The sequence below is a fragment of the Eulemur rufifrons genome, chromosome 18 (genome assembly GCF_041146395.1).
Source record: "Eulemur rufifrons isolate Redbay chromosome 18, OSU_ERuf_1, whole genome shotgun sequence".
Lineage (NCBI taxonomy): Eukaryota > Metazoa > Chordata > Mammalia > Primates > Lemuridae > Eulemur > Eulemur rufifrons.
In genome coordinates, this window is record NC_091000.1 from 63,720,606 (window position 1) to 63,743,286 (window position 22,681).

At 36.9% G+C, this 22,681-nt stretch overlaps 1 protein-coding gene across 1 annotated transcript; it reads left to right on the forward strand.

Annotated features, from left to right (window-relative positions):
- The first annotated feature begins 1,766 nt into the window (after positions 1 to 1,766).
- Positions 1,767 to 22,364, forward strand: EEF1E1 (eukaryotic translation elongation factor 1 epsilon 1). Its single transcript, XM_069493294.1, has 4 exons — positions 1,767 to 1,876; positions 5,982 to 6,182; positions 12,140 to 12,235; positions 21,158 to 22,364. Exons 1-4 carry the CDS (start codon positions 1,790 to 1,792, stop codon positions 21,296 to 21,298), a joined length of 525 nt encoding a protein of 174 aa, XP_069349395.1. The 5' UTR covers positions 1,767 to 1,789; the 3' UTR covers positions 21,299 to 22,364.
- Positions 22,365 to 22,681: the final 317 nt, after the last annotated feature.

Consider the following 22,681-nt stretch of genomic DNA (forward strand, 5'->3'; position numbering starts at 1 on the left):
CAACAGGGACCAGAGAGGATATCTAATCCAAGCCCATTGTGTTAAACTTGAGGAAACTGAGACCAAGTGGGGTTAACTGTCTGGCTGGAGTGATACACTAGTTAGGGCTGAATAGAGACTAGAACTTCTGGCTCCTGAAATCCAGTTTAAATTTGTCTCATTTTATGTGGCACCAGCACCCTTGCTTTCCATGTCAGAAGTAGTAAGGCAGTGGTCAACCAGTTTCTTCTTCAGTCATGCACATCCACAATAAAAGGGAGAATACCAAGGAAAAAAACGAAATTTAGGGTTAAAAACCTTCAGGATTCAAAGGAAAGAAAGAAGCTTATAACTACATTAAAATAACTCTATTTTATTACAAAATCTATCACCAACAATTCAAATCAAAATGCATAAATTAAACAGTGATTTTCCACCCATTCATCCAATATTACTCCCTGAAAGTTATCACTTTTATCATTTGGTGACTGTCCTTTCAGATATTTTATATTGGAATTCAAATCTCAGTTCTATCATTTAGGTCAAGCCTTACTTTATATATACACCCAATGGAATTAGGTGTGTGAATTTTTAAAAAAATGCTTTATTGAAGCAAAAAGTATACCTAAACACTGAAAATCGATATGTGAATTTTCTCAGAGGACTGGCCTTTTTAGAAGTAGTAAAATGATCATTCAATTATCAGTATATGTAAAGTAAAACAGATAATGCACCACAATCTACTTATACTGGAATTTCTTTTGTTCTTTGTTATGTTGATTTGGCAAAAAATTTTTTCCTTATATTTACTTCTACTGCCAGAGTTAATTCATTAAATATTCTGGGGTAGGAAAGGTGTAATATAGTAGCAACATTCCCTACTAAATTTCTATATTTCTGATTCCTTGATGAATTACCTTGTAGTGTTTCTTTTCTATTTCTCTCAAATACATACTTTGTTTATTTATTCTTCAATGTCAAAAATATTTATTTTCAGAAATCTTTTGGAAATATTCAAGGGCTCAACATACAGTACTAATTTTCTATTTTGAAGATACAAGAATATAGCAACTTCGTGGGGGAGGGGAGTCACGTGCATTGTTTATTTACATACCAGAATCTACATAAATTATATCACTATCTTTCTAGTATTGCAAATAAAGATCGTCAATACCATTACTGGCTGATTTTCTTGTGCTATCATTATTTAACCACTACCTAACATATCCAGTGTTGTATGAATAATCTTTAAATTTATAATTCTGCTAGTATTGAGCTGTGGATTGACAGTGGAAAAATTGGTTTTTTCAATTCACCATGACAAAACAATTAAAACCTTCATGAATTACGCTGCATGTTAGAAACTATTCATGGATTGTGAACTCTTTGCTATTCAATTTGATTGTTCAAATTAACAAATTCCTGAGCCAAACTAACGTAAATTTCAGCTCCACTTATGTATAAATTCTCTTTGCCTGCCAATTGACTAAACGAGTTAACTCTGGCAGCCAGGTAACAGCTTGCGGTTTAGAGACCTAGTCTACTGCACCGCCTAAGTCTGGCTCACTCTACCACTAAGTACCCCAGGGCTCAAGTGTGGCAATTTGCGTCACCTCTCGACCTGTCCCACACCCCGCCCTCGGCCCCGCCCCTTCCTTTGGCCCCGCCTCCTGCTCGCAGGCCCGCCTTCCACGCCCCCTCCGTTCAGCCAATCGCCGGTGACGCTTGCGGGGGTGGGACTTCCCTGCCCGCCAACGCAGGAGGTCTTTGCTGCCCCGGTCCTGCCCCTGCCAGGAGCTACAGCCGGAAGATGGCGGCGGCTGCGGAGTTAACCCTGCTGGAAAAATCGCTGGGGCTGAGTAAAGGGAATAAATATAGTGCTCACGGCGACCGCCAGGTGAGAAGTTGGGGCGGCATGGAGGGGAAAAGACGGACGGGAGCGGGGCCTGCTGAGCCCAAGCAGGACCGGGCCTGCAGGATGCAGTGAGGATGCGGCTTTTCCCAGCTCTCCACGTGTCTGCGCCGCGGAGCCAGATGGCGCCTCTGGGCCTCCGCCCCTGTAGCCCTAGCTCCTGGGGGGAGGAGGGGGCATCTGCTCAGGTCGGGCTCGGCCTGAACTTTACCTGCTGGGAAATTGTCATCATCCTATTGTGGGAAAACGAGTTGCGGTAGAGCCCTCAAAGACCTCCTAAATAGACTGACCTGGAGGCCCTGCATTTGCGTTCAGTGACTGTATTTACAATAATTGCACCTTTCATTCAGTTATTACGAAGCGACTCTGAGAGTTAATAGGGTGCCAGGTAGCACTGTACTAGGCCTAGGTAATACAGTGGTGGTTAAGGTGAGCACCCTGCCTCCCCTCAGGAAGCTTGCTTTTTGGCCGGGTGGACAGACGTTGCAGCTATTTAAATTATAGTAGTGAAGAATGCCACGTCAGAGAGTAGATGGCCGAGAGAACACATAAGTGGCCTTAACGCAATCTGTTGGACTCAGGGAAGGTTTTTCTGAGGCCTTGGGATATCAAATTAAGTGTGCGACGCTCAGAGAATGAGGGAAAGTTACACGGTATGAGATTGACTTGGTGAGGTATAAGAACTCAGATTTCCCAGGGCATTGAAAAATGTTTGTTTTATAAGGATCGTTGTTTGCAATGGAGAGAATGTATTAGAGGAAGAAAATAGTTGTAGGAAGACTACTTTGGACATACACTTTTTTGCCCCTTTGAGATTTTTTCCAGACGACTTTTTTTGTTTGTTTTGGTTTTTTTGAGACGGAGCCTCCCTCTGTCACCTGGGCTAGAGTGCCGTGGCATCAGCCTAAGCTCACAGCAACCTCAAACTCCTGAGCTCAAGCGATTCTCCTGCTTCAGCCTCCCTAGTAGCCGGGACTAGAGGTGTGCGCCACCAAGCCCGGCTAATTTTTCTATTTTTAGTAGAGGCGGGGTCTCCAACTCCTGACCCCAAGCGATCCTCCATTCTCGGCCTCCCACTGTGCTAGGATTACAGGCGTGAGCCACCACGCCCAGCCAAAGTTTGGTTTTTGTCTTTAATTTTTTCTGTTCTTCATTTGGTCCATGTTAAAATCTTGTCTTGAAAGTAGTAGTATTGTAGTTTTTAACATAAGTTATTCTGAAGCCTAGAAGGGAAAAGCGACTTGCCTAAGATCAGCCATGTGATTAGTGGCAGAATAGGCATTGTAGCCAAAGTGGCCTGCTTTTGGTTTTTCCTCTGCCCCCACATGCTGATTTTGTCCCTCCAGCTGGTACTCTTTAGTTTGGTTTCTATTTTTTAGGAAACACTGCCAAGATACAAGTATTATCTAGTGTAAGAAACAGCCATCAACAATTTAAAGCCCAACAGAATATGTACTAATGGAGGAAAATAATTGTTGAGGAGTGTGGAAGAGGAATTTAATTCTGACTTTTGAAATGGACTTATAAGCTTCACAGAAAAGCTGGTATTTAAGGGATTAGGCTTTCAAAGATGTATAAAACCAATAAAATTATGAAAGACTGGGAAGTCTGGGGCAATAAGGAAACCAGTATGTGGAGTGATGCAACGCAAGGTCAACCCGGAATTATAGTTTGAGGCCCAACTGTGAGGCCTTTGGAGTTCAGAGGATAGTTTTAAATTTTTTTTCATTAAAACATTTTAGTAATGGGCAGCTATTTTTCAAAAGTTTCTGTTTATGTGTATGGGGAAAGGGATGAAGTTATGTGATAGGATCAGCCATTTGGGAGGAAGACAACTGACAGCAGGGAGCCAGCAATAAGGCATCATGTGCAACATTACCAATAATAATAATTTTTTTTTTTTTTTTTTTTTTTTTGAGACAGAGTCTTGCTTTGTTGCCCAGGCTAGAGTGAGTGCCGTGGCATCAGCCTAGCTCACAGCAACCTCAAACTCCTGAGCTCAAGGGATCCTCCTGTCTCAGCCTCCCTAGTAGCTGGGACTACAGGCATGCGCCACCATGCCCGGCTAATTTTTTTCTATATATATTTTAGTTGGCCAAATAATTTCTTTCTATTTTTTTTTTTAGTGGAGACGGGGTCTCGCTCTTGCTCAGGCTGGTCTCGAACTCCTGACCTTGAGCGATCCACCCGCCTCGGCCTCCCAGAGTGCTAGGATTACAGGCGTGAGCCACCGCGCCCGGCCAACATTACCAATAATAATTAAAAATTGAAAGTAGCTCGGAAATCCATCTCTAGGAGAAAGGTTCATTAAATTATAGTACATTGGCACACTGAAACACAATCATGTGTCACTTAATGACAGGGATATGTTCTGAGAAATGCATTGTCAGCAATTTTGTCCTTATGCAAACATTATAGAATGTACTTAACACAGGCCTCAGTGATGCAGCCTGCTAGGTCTGTAGTAGGCTATATGATAGTCTTGTTCCTAGCCTATAAACTTGTACAGCATATTGCTATACTGAATACTTTAGGCAATTGTAACACAATAGTATTTGTGTATGTAAACATAGAAAAGGTAAGGTAAAAATACAATATTATAATCTTATGGGACCACTGCCTTATATGCAGTCAGTCAGTCATTGACGGCACATGACTGTATTACTTATGCAGCCAGTAAAGGTGATTACTTTGAAGACTATGGAACCCTAAGATGAATGCAAAAATAGTGTGTCCCATGTTTGCAACTACATAAGATTTATATATAATACTTTAGGGTGTGTAGAGGAAAGGGAATGGACTTTCAAGCCAATGGTACTTTATTCAAACTCTGACTCTATTACTAACCAAGTGACTTGGTTTCTTTGTCTGTCAAATGAGGATGATATTGCTTACCATTTCTTAGAAGATGTAATGATTAGATGAGAAGGTAACTGGGAATTTTTTTAGTTAGTATGGTGGGGTTGTGGATAATTTATTTTTACAGATAATTCTCTTTAGAGTTAATTGTCTCACGCACACACACATACACAGTAATCGTGAGACATTTTTATTTCTTTTTTTTTCTTTACAAATATAACATCCATTCAGAAAAGTACACAAATCTTGATGTTACCACAAAGTGAACACACCCAGGTAACTACCCAGTCAAGGAATAGGAACATTATCAGCACTCCCAGAGAGTTTCATATTATTTTCTTTTGATACGTTTTTTTAAAAGGAAGTTATTGGTGACCTTAGAGGTTGGTGGTTTCATTTGAGTGTGAAGACAAAAATGAGAATTCAGGGAGCTAAATGGTGAATGGGAAGTGGAAAGTGCCTTTAGTTACCTTCTTTACCTTTTAGAAAGTAACCTTTGAATCTGTCTGTAGAAAGTTAATCTCCCTATATACTTGACTGAGTCCTGTTGATATAGAAGTGAGTATGAAAGTGCCCTGCAAAGTATAAATCAGTGTAAGAGTACAAGATACTATTTCATGGCTGAAAAGAGCAGCAGTCTTTTGAAGAAAATGATTTTTTTGTTTCCTTAGGTCATTTAGATTGTGTACTTGTTATTTATATTTGGACAGTCTTCCCATTGAACAACACGTTCGATTTTCTTTTAAATTTCTTATGCTTTCTGCTTAATTTTGTATCAAGAAAGTTTAAATTAATTGGCAATTTCTTATAAGCAAGTAAATCTGACCTGTATTGCTGTAGTAATAGGGGAAACATAAAAAGTCATGTTTATTCAAGTATGTTCACTTTACTAAAATAAAGTATAGGTGATCTTGATTGATTGAAATTAATACAGTATAATTAGGGTTTCCATTTTCTCATATTGTACATACACAATTATAAATTATTATAGTAACATCATACTCATTTTTACAATGTTATTACCAGTTTCATCAAGTATCTGTTAATCAAATTGTACATTATATAACTCCTATTTTCTTGACTTTCATTTGTATGTGATTTCGTATCTTTGTGTAAAATCCTAGAGTATTTGAAAAAATAGTTGAGGGATTTAGCGATTACTTAGAAATTACAGTCATGATATGGTCTTTGTTTTTTAAATTTATCTGAAGAACTTTTTTTTCTTTTTAAGATTCCAGTTCTCCAAACAAACAATGGTCCAAGTCTAACAGGATTGATTACTATAGCAGCCCATCTAGTCAAGCAAGCCAACAAAGAATATTTGCTGGGGAGTACTGCAGAAGAAAAAGCAATAGTTCAGCAATGGTTAGAATACAGGGTCACCCAAGTAGACAGACACTCCAATAAAGATGATCTCCGCACTCTGTTGAAGGTATTGTGACTTCTCTTTGTATTAATATATATAGGCTGAAATGCTGAAATACGCTAAGCAGAAATCTCTTTCCCCTGAGATTCAAAAGCTGTTGGTCTTCTTTACCTCTTTCCTTCTGCCTCAGTAGTTTGTACCTGTTATTACTTCCACCTGGAACTGACTATACTGCCTCCTAATGCTTCCCCTTCAGATCTCAGTTCAGATACCGTTGCCTTGGAAATTTCTTGACTACTGCTCTCTCAGCTAGCTGAGGTTCCTAGTCCTATGTGCAGTCCCAGCACCCTGTGCTTTTCTTTCATAACACTTGCCATAGTCAGTAATTATAGTTTTGTATGACTTCTTTAATGTGATAGCTGCTTTTCCTTCATAACACTTGTCAGTCAGCGATTAGAGTTTTGTATGACGTTTTTTTAATGTCATGCCCTACTTAGCAGCCCTGATTCTCTAAGGGATAAAGTATTTTCTCAGGCAAGAGGGAATGAGAATCTTTGAGGGTTATAGTTTGAAAAATCTGTCCAGTTGATCTGAGAAAGCCCAACTTTCTCTCCCTCAAGAACCATTGCTTTAAGATTTGCATTTTCTTTCCAAAGGTGTCAAATTAGAATAAAAGAATCTATTGATATAAAATATAAACTGAATATGGCTCCAGAGTCACCACAAATGAAAACATTCCAAATTACTTTTGTTAATTTATTTATATAAAAATAGATTTTGAAAAATTTTATAAAAGCATTAAATGTGAAGGGGAACATAGAGATCATTCAGACAACCACATCATTGCAGGGGTCCCTTCTGTTTCTTAATTTTATTTCCATTTTTATATAATGAAATAAATAATTTATAATTATTAAATTATATACTTTTTTTATAACTCCTCAAGTTGTGTAAAGAAGTTTTTCCTTTATCACTTTGGGGAAAATGGTTTAAACTGTACTTTTGGTAGATTTCATCAAGAGAACTGGTAGAAAGTCAGTTTCAGGCCTTGATCCTTTATAGGTCTGTCGCGATAAACCGTTCATTCTCAATATCTGCACAGATTACTTGTAGGGACCCCTCTGTTGTGCCCCTACCATGCTCCACAGCATTTCCAGAGGGAACCAGGCATATCTTCCTCAAAGTGAATGTGAGATTTTAGGCAAATAAAAAGTGAATATAACCATCTTTTATAATTTTCCAAAGGAAAGGATAGTAATAAAGTACTTAATTCTGAAAGATATGAACAGGATTTCAATGAATTGGGTTTATAGTTTCAAAAGTTATATTAATAAATTTGGTTTTGGAAGCGTGGAAGTAATTCCCAAAGCATTATATCTGAGATATTAGATATTTAATTGAGAGACTCTGACTTAAGATTTTTCCTGTTTTTGAAATGTAGTGTATGTGCAGCTGGGTGATTTGGGTTTTCTTCCTTGCTCTATAGCAGTTTGCTCATTTGCACCTGCAACGTGCCAAGGGCTAGTGATGCATTAGATGGTTTCTGCCCTTACAGAGCTCAGACTAGTCGGGGAGACAAATGTATGTAGAATGGACTGCAGTGTGATTTTTGGCCTTATGAGTGCAAATGAGAAAAGGGTGGTTTTCTGTTTTGTTTTGCAATTTTGCTATTTCAAGACAGCATTGTTAATTTATTTTAAAGGCAGTAAATATTATAGAAATTTAGGAAGTACAAATAGGCAAATAGAATACACTTGAAACATCCATAGTCCCACCAACAAGAGAGAACTGTTAAGCATGCTTATGTTCAGTCATCAGATATTTATTAAACCCATTTTTTGTTCTTTCCATGTTTTTTTTCTTTTCATATATATGTTTGTATTTTATTTTAAAAATGGGCATCTACTGGACACAGTAACCTGTTTTTTTGCTCAATGAAAATGTGTTGTGAACATCTTTTTATGTCAATAAGTATTTACCTACACTCTCCTTGTAATAAACTGCTCGTGTTCTCTCTTATGCAGTTGACCCCTGAACAATGTGGGGTTAGGGGCACTAACCCCCTGAGCAGTTAAAAATCCACATATAACTTTTGACTCCCCCAAAACTTCATTGCTAATAGCCTACTATTGACTGCAAGCCTTACCAATAATATAAACAGTCAATCAATACATTTTATATGTTATGTGTTATATACTGTATTGTTACAAATAAAGTAAGCTAGAGAAAGAATGTTATTAAAAAATCTTAAGGAAGAGAAAATAAATTTACAGTTTATTAAGTGGAAATGGATCATCATAAAGATCTTCATCCTTATAGTCTTCACATTGCGTAGGCTGAGGAGGAGGAAGAGGAGGGATTGGTCTTGCTGTCTCAGGGGTGGCAGAGGCAGAAGAATATTCGTGTGTAACTGGACCTGCACAGTTGAAACCTGAGTTGTTCGAGGATCAACTGTAATTGTACCACAACTTAAATTGTCTATCCCTGGGTAGTTACTAGATTGTTGCTAAGTATTTGAACATATTCCCACTTATTTCCTCAGGCTAAATTCCTACAAGGGAAATTGCTAGGCTAAAAGTTATGTAATTTTAAGGCTCTGTTGCTCATTTGCCCTCCAGAAAAGTACACTATTAGAGTACATCAAAGTGGCCACTTCCACAAAACTAACATGGGTATTACCTTTTTCTCCTTCACTACCCCATTTCATTACCAAAATAATTTCCTTGTTTACAGTTTTTTTCTACAGAATTATTAGTGGTATGGCATTTTTCATAGCACTTATTAGCCTATTTATATTTTTGAGACAGGTTTCCTCTCTGTCACCCAGGCTGGAGTGCAGTGGCACAGTCATAGCTCACTGCAACCTTGAACTCCCAAGTTCAAATGATCCTCCTGCCTCAGCCACCTGAGTAGCTGGGACTATAGATGCACACCACCACACCTGGTTAATTTTTTTTTTAAATTTTTTGTAGTGTTGCAGTCTGACTGTGTTGCCCAGGCTGATCTCAAACTCCTGGCCTGCCAAAGTGCTGGGATTACAGGCGTGAGCCACCACCACTCCTGGTCCATTTTTACTATTTTTAAAAATTTACTTGTATGTATTCTTTGCCCAGGTTTGTACGGAGCTGTGTATCTTTTTTATTATTTTAAAACTTTTGCTCTTAGGATTTTATGAAAAGGTTTAATTCTTATTTGGCAAAGTTACATTTCAGTGCTAAAACCAAAATTCTAAATTTTAATGCCTCATAAATAAGGTAGCATATCATTTCAAAAAGCAGACAGTGCAAAATACGTTTGATGAATCTAGATGGAGGGTATATAGTTGCTTCCTGTACTGTTTTTTTCAACTTTTCTATATTATTAGAAAGTTTAATAATAGTTGGGAGAAAAAAGAAAATTAGGTGGAACTATAGGGAAAATATTTTTTAACAAGTTTGGCAATAGCATCAAAAAGACTTGTAAAACAAAAAAAAAAAAGGAAATGTGAACAACACACATTAATTAGTTTCCTGCTCTGAATAGTTAGTTAGAATGTGTGAAATTCTGTTTTTTGGTAGGAAAAATTTTATTTACGTCAGTAATCAGGAAAATACCGAATCATAGTTTATTAAAACTACATTTTTAAGAGTGTTTATAACTAAAACATGGATATAGATTCTATTTTTAGAAAATATACAAAACAATGTTAAATTGTTTCAGCTCTTTCTTTAAATGCTTTTTAAAATTACATGAAGATGTATTTATTTTTTATATTCTGTCAAAGTTCATTCCTTTGAAGATATTTGGAGAGAAACCATCTCCAATCAACAGATTACCATAAAATTTAAGTGGTATTCCATAATATACCAATATATTCTACCCTCCCACCCAAATTTTGATTTCTTCCACACCTGTCTCCTCATTTGTGTCCACATTCCTTTATTTTGTCATCTGGAATGTGACCTCTAGGAGTCTGTATTCATATACCATTTTGAAAATGACTGTTTTTCAATGAAAATCATAAGGAAGAGAAAATACATTTACTGTTCATTAAGTATAAGTGGATCACCATAAAGGTCTTTATCCTCATAGTGTTCACGTTCAGCATATATCATGTTGAGTCTGTGGACAAACTCAAAGCAATTAAATTCGATTCAGCAAACATTTATTGATTACTGTGCCAGACGCTGTGGGATGTTGCTATGGTCTGAATGTTTGTGTCCTCCCAAAATTCATATGTTAAAATTCTAACCCTGCAAGGTGATGGTTTGGGGAGGTGATTAGGTCCCAGACATGGAGCCTTCATGAACGAAATTAGTGCTTTTATAAAAGAGGCCTGAGAGAGACCTCACCCCTTCCACCAAGTGAAAAGACAGTTGACTGTGAACCAGGAAGTGAGCCCTCACCAGACACTGCATCTGCCAGAGCCTTGGTCTTGGACTTCCAGTCTCCAGACCTGTGAGAAATAAATTTCTGTTGTTTATAAGCCACCCAGTCTATATATTCTGTTATAGTAGCCCAAAGAGACTATGACAGATATGATTTGAGAATCAGAACACAATGCTTTCCCTATAGTTTAAGGAATTCTTCCAGAATAAATGCTGTTGGCCACTGAGCTGTCTTTCATATCTTTAGAGAAGCCTCTGAGAATATCTAATAATAGCTCATATAACTTATTTATAAAACCTTCCTCTGAAGGTTATATCAATCTGTTGTCTCATTTAATTGAATATAAATTAATGTAAATTCCTGTTCTGCTAAATTAGGTGTTAATTTTAAGAGGGCAAAACTTTTTCCTGTCAGAAAACTGCTGTATTCATGTAGGTCTGTCAGACAGTACCTCTAACAAAAGTAAAAATAGATAAATTGGACTACAAACTACATCAAAATTTAAAATTTCTGTATATCAAAAGAAATGATCAACAGAGTGAAAAGGCAACCCACAGAGTGGGAGAAAATGTTTGCAACTCATATACCTAATAGGGGGTTAATATTCAGAATATATAAAGAACTCCTACAACTCAAAAAGAAAACTAATAACCTGATTAAAAAATGGGCAAAAGACTTGAGTAAACATTTCTCCAAAGAAGATATGTAAATGGCCAAGAAACATATGAATCATTAGGGAAATGCAAATCAAACTCACAGTTGAGATGTCACTTCACACCTGTTAAGATGGCTACTACTGGAAAAAAAAAAAAAAAAAAAAGCCAGAAAATAACAAATGTTGGAGAGGATATAGAGAAATTGTAACCCTTGTGTGTTATTGGTGGGAGTGTAAAATGTGCAAGTGCTATGGAAAACAGAATCGCAGTTCCTCAAAAAAGTAATAGAATTACCATATGATTCAGCAGTTTCACTTCTGGGTATATACCCAAAAGAATTCAAAGCATGGTTTTGAAGAGGTATTTGTACATTCATTTTCATAGCAGAATTATTCACAATAGCCAAGAGGTGGAAACAACCCAAGTGTCTATGGACAGATTTATGGATAAAGAAAATGTGGTCCGTACATACAATGGGATATCATTCAGCCTTATAAAGAAAGGAGATTCTGACACGCTACAACATGGATGAACCTTATGCTCAGTGAATTCACAGAAACAAAGTAGAAGAGTGGTTGCCAGGATGGGAAGGAAGGGAAAATGGGGAAATGTTTCACGGTTATAGAATTTCTTAGAATTCTCTGAAGAGATAGAAATTTTCCATTAATATTTTAATGGAAAAAATAAATGTAATGTGCATGATTTGCAAAATGTTTCCCAGAACAAAAAACTGGACGCTGAAATGACCATAGATAGCACTTTGAATATCATTTTCTAATGTTTTCTTCTTTAAAATAAGACTAATAATGTTCATCCTATTTTTTAAAAATGAGATGATTGGTGTATGCTTTGTAATTTTGAATCCGTTTTTATTAATATCAAGGATTAAATTTATTAAATGTCAGTATTTTGTTTTCTAGTAGCGTACCATATGATATGGTAGTTAGCTTTATTATTACTGTTTTTTAAATTAATGTTTTATTTATTTGTTTTTTCTAGGATCTTAATTCATATCTTGAAGATAAAGTCTACCTTACAGGATATAACTTTACTTTAGCAGATATCCTATTGTACTATGGACTTCATCGCTTTATAGTGAGTATTTGAATAGTCATTGGCTTTTTTTCTGTAATCTTTAGGATGATTTTTTTTTAATTTGTCTTAAATTTAAATCAAATTTACATTTTCAACGTATCAAATAAAAATGAAAGGAATTCTTGTTAGACAAGGTATCTTATACTGAAATGCCTTTTCTGTACCCATTTATCATAGTTGCTTCCTGCTTTTTGGAGGGGCCAAAACTTTTTTTGACCTGCTTGATTTTCGGCCTTTGCTACTGCTTTTTTCCAACAGTGACTTCTCTGGCCACCTTCTGGATTTTATCATCGTGCCCTAGACCCCACATTCATACCATTCTACCTCTAGACCTTAATTCTAGACCTAGTGCCCCATCTTCTGTGCAGCCTCTTATTTGCACTCTTTTAGTCTCTTAATCCCTCATCCCTATCTGACGTAATATGACTCCCCTCGTTCCAAATCTGTATACTGTCTTCCCCACCCAATCAAGACCCCCTTTTGCGTAACCTCAGCTATGTCCTCTTGTTAGCATCTGCAGCTCCTTTGCTCTGTTCTACAGTCACCACCCTTTCCCTGTAGGTCTTGGCCAGTCCAAATGAGCGTCTTCATTCCTGTAGCCAAGCTGAGCTCTATCAGAGAAATCACAAAACTACAGATTGCTGCCACTAAAAGTTCTTACTATCCAATTGCAGCTGGCCTCTAGTACTGATCAGCCCTCTCCGTTCTCCGAGGGATTCTTCCAGACTTTTACCATTTTTCATCAAGCTCCGTCCCTCTCTCTGGTCCTTTGTCTTCCGTCATTGTCACAGAGCCTTCCTCCTTCCTTCTTTCAGCTAGAAAGTGGAGGCTGTTTGAATCTCTTCATCTTCCAGCCCACCTGCGTCCACCATCTTGTCTCCTTTTTCTGGCTCAGAAAGGATCACCTTGCTTTTTTCCTGGGTTAATCTATTCATCCAGCCTCTTACTTCAACTCCCTTCTACACCTCCTACCCTATTTCTGGATCTTGTACCAAATTTTATTTCCTTTCTTCTATCTTCAATATTTTCCACTATCTATCTGGTCAGTCTCTTTATTTTAAATTATATCCCATGTTAAATTTATTTACAGACATTTATATAGCACTCATTGTGTTCTTGGCACTGGTCCTTATGCTGTATAAATGTTGACTCATTTAATCCTAGTAACAGCCCTATGAGGTGGGCACTATTCTTATCATAGCCCCCTTTTACAGATGAGATAACTGAGGAATAGGGAGGCCAAATGTCTTCTTTGAGATCAAGTAAGTGGTGGAACCAGGTCTAGAAACCAGGTGGTTTGGCTGCAGAGTTCATGCTTTCTTACATCTGTTTCTCCGTCTAAAACTCCGCTCACCTCCCCATCACCCCCACACCCATCTATCCCCTGTGGAAAAAAAGAGCTCATACGTCTTTCTGTATTCAGCACCTCATGCATCCAGTCAACTGGGTCCTGATTGCCACTTCCTGGATGCCTCTCACATGTGTCTCTGCCTGCGATCCTGGATGACACAGCCCTAATCCAGAATTCATAATCTGTTCATCTAAAGAAGATGGACTGTAAGAGATGAGACTAGTGGCCACTGGAGCAGTCTTCTCATGGCCATGTCTTTTTCTTTCTCAAGATAGTTAAGTAGCTCCTCATTCCCTACAGAGTAAAATTTGTCAGCCTGGGAGACCCTTCGTCTGACTCCTGCCACGGTTGCTAGCCTCTTTCTTGTTCTCTCCCAGCTGTAACATACCCCTAGAGCCTCCTGGATGCCATGCTCTTTCTACTCAGTGTCCTTGTGTTGCCGATTTTCTTGCTACCTGGTCCCAGCCCTTATCTTCCTCCCAAATTCATTTGCATTTCATCAAGTGTCGCTCAGTTCCAGCACTGATCCCTGGGGTGAAGCCCTGGTGGGCTCCTAAAGCATATTGAAGTGCTCCTTCCTCTGTTTCTGCTTGTACCTCATAGATGACCTCAGTTCCAGCTTATTTCACTTTGTACTGTAATTCTTTTTTGAAAATCTCTCTTTCTAAATTATAATCCACTTGAGATTGTAGTAATTCGTATTTGTAATACCACTGTTCTACATAATTCCTGGCACATCTATATAGTTGGCCCTCGGTAAACACTAAATAAATTTTTTAACATATTTCTGTATACTTTTCAAGGAGTTTCTTACATATTTTCTCATTATACCTCATAATTGTGAAGGAGAAAGGACTAGTGTTATTATCCTCCTTTTACTGAGAAGGAAACTGATGCTAAGGAAGGTTGAGTGATTTACATGAAGGCACAGTGTTCAGTTTTTGGAAGGGCCACACTAGATCTTCTGACTGAAGTGTCTTAATGTGTGAAGCCCTTTGTAAACTATAAAATACCGTAATAGTTGAGGCCTGCGCAGGCCCCGACCTGTCTGTGGTTTGGGGCTGCTATCTGCCTCATAAAGCAAGGTGGAGGGTTTGTCTTTTGGGAAGACAAAGTCGTTTTCTCCTCTGAAAAAACCTCCTACATGATCAGCTTTGCCATTTGGCAGGAACAGGCGAATAGGGATTGAGGCCTCATGAGCCTGGGTTTTTCACTTGAGGTCAAGAGAGAGAAGACTGAGATTCAAACCAGAAAATGCAGAGTGGGATGTAGTTACCTCCAGAACTTGTTGCTGTTAACTCAGCCTGGACGTGACAATTATAGAAGTGGATTCCTTAGTAATTAAAAACATGTAGCTTCCTTCCCCCAAAATGCTATGATAATGTATGATGATAATGTATGATACAGTTATTCTTAGTCCTCCCCTCAAGCTATAATCCTTCAATTTGGATTTACTTAACTTTATTAAGAATTATTCCTCAAAGATCCCTCAGTGATTGTGTTAAGTTCTATAACATTATTATTGTAATGACCTAGTATGATCCTTAGGTTAGTGTAAAACTTGATTATCATAAATTTTAAATTACATATTGAAAGCCTACTATACTAGTAGGCTTATGTGCCCACTGTACAATAATTGAGAGGGACGCAAAAGATGTCTAAAACTATTTTCAAGGAACTGTTAATATCTTTGAAGAAATAAAACTGTTTTACATGAAAACAATGAATTAGAGAAAATGGAATCCAGTGCTAATCTCTGGTCAGAGTATTCTGTTACCAATTAATGAGGCAGATAAAGTAGGATGTAGAATCATGAAATTGTCAGAAAAATATCTGCAGATTTTTATGGCCTTGGCTATATCCAAGGCAATTTTCATTGTTTTAGAAAGCTTATAAGTTTGACTACAAATGTTGCTTATAAATAGGAAGACCTTATGATTGATTTTTCATCCAAAACAACACTTTTGACTGTGAAAGGAGGCCCATTAATAATTATGCAGGTACAATAGGAGTGAAGTGGAACTAATGTTCCCTGTACTTACAAGGAATATGACTCAATTAAATAAAATAAGGGGACCAGAGAGGATCATGTCCTGTTTCTCTTTTGTCCCCTCCCGGCTCTTAGCACAGTGCCTTGTACAGCTAAATGCTTATGAAAATTAGTAATATTTATCAATCTATACCTATCTATAGTTCCTATTTTAGGTTGTATATCTTTATAGTGAAAATATAATTTTTTTAAACTTTTCTGCCAGCTGCAAAAGAATGCAGAGGACTCTCTATGGGCCCAGTCACATGGGTACCATAAAGTCCGGAAAGTGACCTAGAACCCACATGTGTAGTTAGGGTTTAGGTCATGTGACTCCAGCTGTCCAAAGTGATGCCATGGTGACCTGAAGCACAAGGGAGGTCCCTATCCAGACATTATAAAATAAAACTGCAGAGCATAGCCAAGCTCTCTTTGCCCTTCCTTTTGCCTGCCTGGCTGTGACAATGGGTCCAGTCATCATCTGTGACATATGTACCATGTTCTGTAAACCTATATCTTGCTCTCACCCTGTAATCCTATCTTTCCTCAATAAACCTTATTTTTGTGCTTGCCTAAAAAAAAAAAAGAAACAAAATACAATTTTTAATTATCTACTGCAATATAATTAAATCAAAGTAATTTTATTTAAGTGTGAAGAAAGTTTAATTAGAGCTGAAATACATTGATCACACCAGCCTCTTTTTATTCCATTCTAGGTTCAGTATATTTTAGTAGCTTTTTGAATTTAGAATGATGACTCGGCACAACTTACCTCATTTCAAAATGAAAAAAGCCTCCAAGGTAAAGAGGATTTGCTGTTAGGTATCTAAGCATCTCTCTCCTGGTGGCAAACTACGGTTCTTTTGACTTGGGGCGTCCATGCTTGATTTGAGTGGGCCTGTGCCGCTGCGAGCATGGCTGCCTTACAGAGGGTGCAGGAACAACTCTCACTGAAAACAGTCACAAACGTGTTGGCATTTTTTAAACACATTTAAATGTGACTTATGTTTTGACATTATTTAACTTTTTAAAGCTTCATACTAGGAGAAATGTCATATGTCATCTTCTATGTGATGACTACCAGCAGGCTAGCAAATGTCTGTCAAGACTCACAAGATCTGGCTTCCTGTGGCTTCAAGCTGTCATTAAGAAGGAGAGCATTTCTCCCATCTAATTTTTCAAAAAGGGCAATAATGAAATGTAACTCTTGCAAACTAGCGTATATTTACATTTTCCTCTCTTCTGGCTTATGCAGGTCACACAGTAGGGAAGGAAAATACCCTGAAAGGAAAAGGAGACAGCTTTTGTGGGATTTCTTCATAGGCTGAGTGAACAACATCATAATTCTATAATGCAAAATATTCACAGCAGCAGCTGCAAAGTTATTTAATTATGAGTCTAGGTGCCCTGGGGAGGGCATTTGGTTTTTAGGCAGGTTAGAAATGTTTCATTCAATTCTGCATGTTAAAACTATGATTGCATTGATAGTATTTAATAGTCTGTAACTATTTATATTTCCTATTTTGGACTGTATATCCACTTTATAGTGACTAGGATATAATGATTAAAGATATTATGCTTGTCTTTTTCAAAACAAAATGAGTTGAATAATATGTAAATCACTCTGACCTTCCCTTTGGGTTCATACCATCAGTCAAAGCATCTCTCCCACTCTAGTGCAAGTGCAGGCAAAGTAATCAGAAATAAACACCTTCTCAAGGAACAGTTCTCACAGACTAAGACCTACACAATGACAGAATTACACTGTGGTTTTAAATGACATCCCTGTTAAGCTGGGTGTAAATATACACAGGTGAGGAAAAAATGATTGCGAGGTATTAAATTCGAGGAGGGTAGATGTGAAGTCCATATTGGCTACCTGCTCATATTCATCAGGTTCTTGTGCTTGGTTCGCTTTGGCAATATATTTATTTTTGCCTTCATGCATTCCTTATTTTTTTTGTTCATGTTATTCAATACTTAATTTGTAATCAGCTCAGTGTACAAAACAGCAGTCAAGGAACCTTCTAGTCATCAAATAATCCAACTGTATTTTGTTTCATTGTGAGCCCAGTTTTGGTTGTGGCTGAGTTGTTCTAAGATCTGGTCTATCTTAATTCCCTTTGAGGAATATTTTGTCACACTTCCTTTGTTAAACTGACCCTTAGTGTGGCTGTTTATTATAACACCAGTGACTCACTGCTTTCTTAAAGTGATTTCACTAGTAGATAGTAGTCCCTGTGAACAGACTGTTACTCAAGATTATTAAAATCCTTTGTAATGTTATGTGCTGCTTGACTATAAGATTGTTATCAGCTGGAATACATTTGTTCTGAAGTTTGAAGTACCAGTGGAGGTACGTGATTCTTTTATAAGGAAAGGAAAAGTAAAAGAAATAGCTGCAAAACAGTCCAAGAACATTGGCCATAAAGAATGTCCCAAAGGCAGCATGGTGCCAGTTGGAAAGGTAACAAGACAGCATTTCACCCTGATCTGGAATGGGTCACTTAAAGTGTTTCTCACATGACTTCATGGAAAATTAGTGATTCAGAATATTATCTGTTTGGCTTTAAAGTTCAAAGTAATTATAGAGTGCCAGTATAAATAAAAGGGAAGGATTAGGCCATAAAGGGCCAAGCACCACTGTAGACACACTGGCATGTAGACCAATATGAAGCAGGAAATGGGAACTAGAACAATTGCATTGTGTTTCCTGTCTAAGAGAGGTAAAAGAACTTTAGCTAGAAAAGGGTGATGGAAACAAATGTTATAAGTGAAATAGCCCAGGGGATCTCATCAAAAATGTTCTGAAAAACTGTGAATTTGGTGAGAGGGAAAGTCTGTTCTTTTGTTTGTTAAGAGTAAGTTTATATATAGAATGGCTACCACAGAAGTAGCAGAGGTAACAAATCTAGATCTGTCATAATTATCTCAGACTCTAAGGAATAAGTTCCAAAGTTTGAACTGTAAAAAGAGGTGAAAGTGGTAACCTGACTCTTTTGGAAAAACTTTGTGTATTTCTGGCAGAAAATTTCTGAGGGCAAATGAATAAATTGACATTCTCTAAAATAGAGCATCCGAAAATATTGCAAAATAGATCATCTAGTTAAAAATTGTTAGAATAAATTAGGAAATGTTAGAAGCTTTCTAAAGAGCTTCTAAGCTCTTAGAATAAAAATTATTTTGTACTGTAGGTCTGTTCATAATCCTTATACTAGAGACTCCAAATGTGAAGTTTTTAAGTTGGATAATGTTTATTTTCCCATGTGCTATATGTTATTATATTATTGGTTTAAATAATAGACCTGGTAAAAACATACTAGTCCTCGGTGACAGCATATGCTATTCTGGAATATAAATATTAAATATCCGTTGCCCTTTCTACCTGGTTCAAAATATGGTTGAACAACTTGAACATGAATCAAACAGGCATTAGTACTTTGTTTAGAAATCTTTTAGTTCATTCTGAAAAATAGCATTATACAAAGTGGCTGAATGGAGGCATTTTAAAAAGAGCTCTGAAAAGATTAAAATTGTAAGAAAGAGATCAGATTTGAATCATATATTTCAGCAGCTGACATGAAACCAAATTGGAGTAAAACTTGTTACTTCTATTTGCTGTAACTATCAGTAAAGAGGTTTGCTCAAGTTGATTTTGAATTTATTCTTTCAGTCATTCATTCTTGGTAAGAAAACTCACTAGCATTTCCTGTTAGGTGTGCAGCTATGTTTATTACTGGTTGAGCTTTTAAAAAATCTTAGTGATTTCTGAAGTCATTGTTGAAGTTTACGTATGGTAAAGATTTAGAAAAAGAACCAAAAGCTCTTTTACAAAATATTTTGAAATATACACTGATACTCAGTTTATTCCCCCAAATGATTGCCTCCTGTGAAAACACACCAGACAGGTGCTCCTTTCAGTTGAACCTAACAGTTAGGAATAATGTAATACTTACATGTGAAACCATGAATTCTCTTTTACCAAAAATTAAAACTTTTACATTAAAAAAGACATTCTTGACCAGTTTTCTTGACTGATATATTATTTATCTCCATGAAGGACTGACTGTGTTGTGGGTGAAACTGTCGTAGTAACATCTTTCTGATAACCAGACACCACTTTATACACCCTTAAATGACATGAATGTATTTTTATAATTTGCTATAGCAGCTTGTGTGTAGGACTTCAGTGTGTATCATTAAACCCTGAAACTTAAATTTTTATGAAACAAAAGCAGTGAGACTGTCACTACTAACAATTTTAGCAAACTGAGCTAACAAATATGAGTTCAATTAAACATTTATTGAGAAAATTTTGTCTCCTTTTGAATTTTATTAATATTCTTTTACATTCTGTAATATTAAACAATTATTGCATACTAGAGTGATTTTTCCTTCATCTTCACTGATCTGGAAACTTAACAGAATATTTGCCTGCAGGACAAGTATTTGCTAAATTCAGAAAAGCCTAGGACATCCATCGCACTTAAAGTGCCTCCCAACAAGCAGACCCCGATGGCTTTGAACCACTCCTGGGGTGACTGAGTCTTTTTCTTGGTGTTAACAGTGCTGTCAGTGTTACGGAGATTTGTAATATCTGTTACATAAATGTGACTTAACAAAAGAAGGAACTACACTACCCACGCATGGGGTCATGGCTGCAAGCTACTGCCCAATGGCCTTCTCTTTACCTGATAAGTCCTTGAGTCACCTGCTTTGGAATTTGAGCACAGTGAAATGGTAAAGCCCTGTATTTTTTATTACATCTCTCTAACCAAATCTTTAGGCATTCTTAAAGCTTGACAGTAAATTATATGAATGCTGTCTCCACTCAACCATAGAATTCAGCTTTACTGCAAACAGAATTCAGAAGATCTTTGGTCTCATGTATTTACCCAGTCTCTTCATCTTGTGTGCCCCTGTAAATAGCCCCCCCTTCTTTTATTTAGCAATAATCACTTGAAATGGATCATTGTCTTCTTGAGTGAGGTTTGTCCTTAGAGTTGAGTAGAAAGGCAGCAGTAGTCTACATATGTATAACCAGCAGTTTTTACATATATTTATATATACACACACATAAATTTATATTTATATATTAATATAGATATATTTGAGTTTTACATGGTGGTGTTCCCTTGTTGACTGTGTGAGCTGCCAATGTCTCCCTTTTTTAGGTTTGCTAAAATATATCAGAGAAAGTACCATATCTTAGTCTTTCTTTCCAATGAAGTAAAAAGCAAACTCTTTGGGCCTCAAAATCCTTGTTAATGTAAATTTTGTGTTTGTTGAAAACTTGGTATTTCCCTAAGAAAGTAAGTACAGCTGGTTTTGAACTGAACATAAAAGCATTAAACAAATGGATTGCTTTTCCAAGGAGCTTAAACTCTTACTCCTATCTAAATATGTTGGCTTTTGAGAACAGCTAGGTGGGGTTTTTTTATGTTGTTTTTGTTTTTAATTTCAATCTCCTACTTAAGTGATATTAATAGTTGTGCTTATGTAATGTCTCTGTTGTATGTGTATGTTTTTAATCTCTACTTAGGTTGACCTGACAGTTCAAGAAAAGGAGAAATATCTTAATGTGTCTCGCTGGTTTTGTCACATTCAGCATTACCCAGGCATCAGGCAACATCTGTCCAGTGTTGTCTTCGTCAAGAACAGACTATATACTAATTCCCACTAGGAGCTATCCGTGCAGTACGGAAGAACAACTAAAAATGTTTTAAATGGAAAATGTATTGTGGACCACAGGACTGACATAAATTGATACATAGTCATTCTTTATTTGTTGAAGTTGAGAGAAATTTTAAAGTATAAACTTGTGTCTGAGTGTTTTATTTGTTCTTCAGTTGAAGTTTTACAATTTTTAATGTAAAAATTGAAGTGCTATCAAAAAAAACCAAGTTGAAATCAAGTTGTAAATTAACCTTATTTTTAAAGGTGAGATTTATTTTAATAAATATTGTAAATCAATGGCTTAATCTTAAAGAAAATAGGTAGTTCTTACAGTGGTTGACATGTTTGACTATTTATTAACCTCTCTTTAATGTTTTAAAATTCATTTTCCCCTTATAGATATTTATGGTAATTTGTTTATTAAGAACTAGGATAAATTGTGCCAAGGAAACAAAGGGAAGACAGATGGATTTGTTTTCAGATATTTATGTGAGCTAGTAAATGTGATTGAAAAAAATCTTTTTTGTTTGTTTCCTTCTTTCCTTGTAGTCAGTATTCACTGGGGTGAAACTAACTACTGAACTGCCCTAGAGGGAACTGGAATAAGACACATTCCTCTTGAGTTAATGATTCTTTTTCTTTACTGGGCTTATTGAAATATGCAGTGGCCTAAAAGACATGGGAGAGTCCAGCCCTCCCACTAATTTTGGATTTTTAATTACTAGATTTTCTAAACTGAAAGCCAACTCTTATAGAAAGGCTGTTGTTAACAACACCATGTGAAGAACAGAAATACTTTATTAACAGAGCTATGTATTTTACAACTCTTACTGGCTGAATAAGTGATCAGTTATTGAGAGCTAAAGAGCTTATCTTTCCCAGTAATTAAAATAGAGTCATTGGGCACTTTACTGTTTAATGCTATTTAATGTTTTGTGCTGCTGCTGGGTCTAGGCAGTATGCAGTTCAAAATTTGAGTGGAAAGAGCAGGTACTTGGGAAATATTTAGCACTTGGGTTGAGTCCTGTTTATATCACTTACTAGCTGTATAATCTTAAGACAGTTAACCATATTTTCTTTTTTTTGTTTTTTTTTTTTTTTTTGAGACAGAGTCTCACTCTGTTGCCCAGGCTAGAGTGAGTGCCGTGGCGTCAGCCCAGCTCACAGCAACCTCAAACTCCTGGGCTCAAGCGATCCTCCTGTCTCAGCCTCCCGAGTAGCTGGGACTACAGGCATGCACCACCATGCCCGGCTAATTTTTTCTATATATATTTTTAGCTGTCCATATAATTTCTTTCTATTTTTAGTAGAGATGGGGTCTCGCTCTTGCTCAGGCTGGTCTCGAACTCCTGAGCTCAAACGATCCGCCCACCTCGGCCTCCCAGAGTGC

Coding starts and splice junctions, on each gene's coding strand:
- EEF1E1 (XM_069493294.1), top strand. CDS start 1,790: ATGGCGGCGGCTGCGGAGTTAACCCTGCTGGAAAAATCGCTGGGGCTG. Junction 1,877..5,981: donor GTGCTCACGGCGACCGCCAG/GTGAGAAGTTGG, acceptor TTTCTTTTTAAG/ATTCCAGTTCTCCAAACAAA. Junction 6,183..12,139: donor ATCTCCGCACTCTGTTGAAG/GTATTGTGACTT, acceptor TGTTTTTTCTAG/GATCTTAATTCATATCTTGA.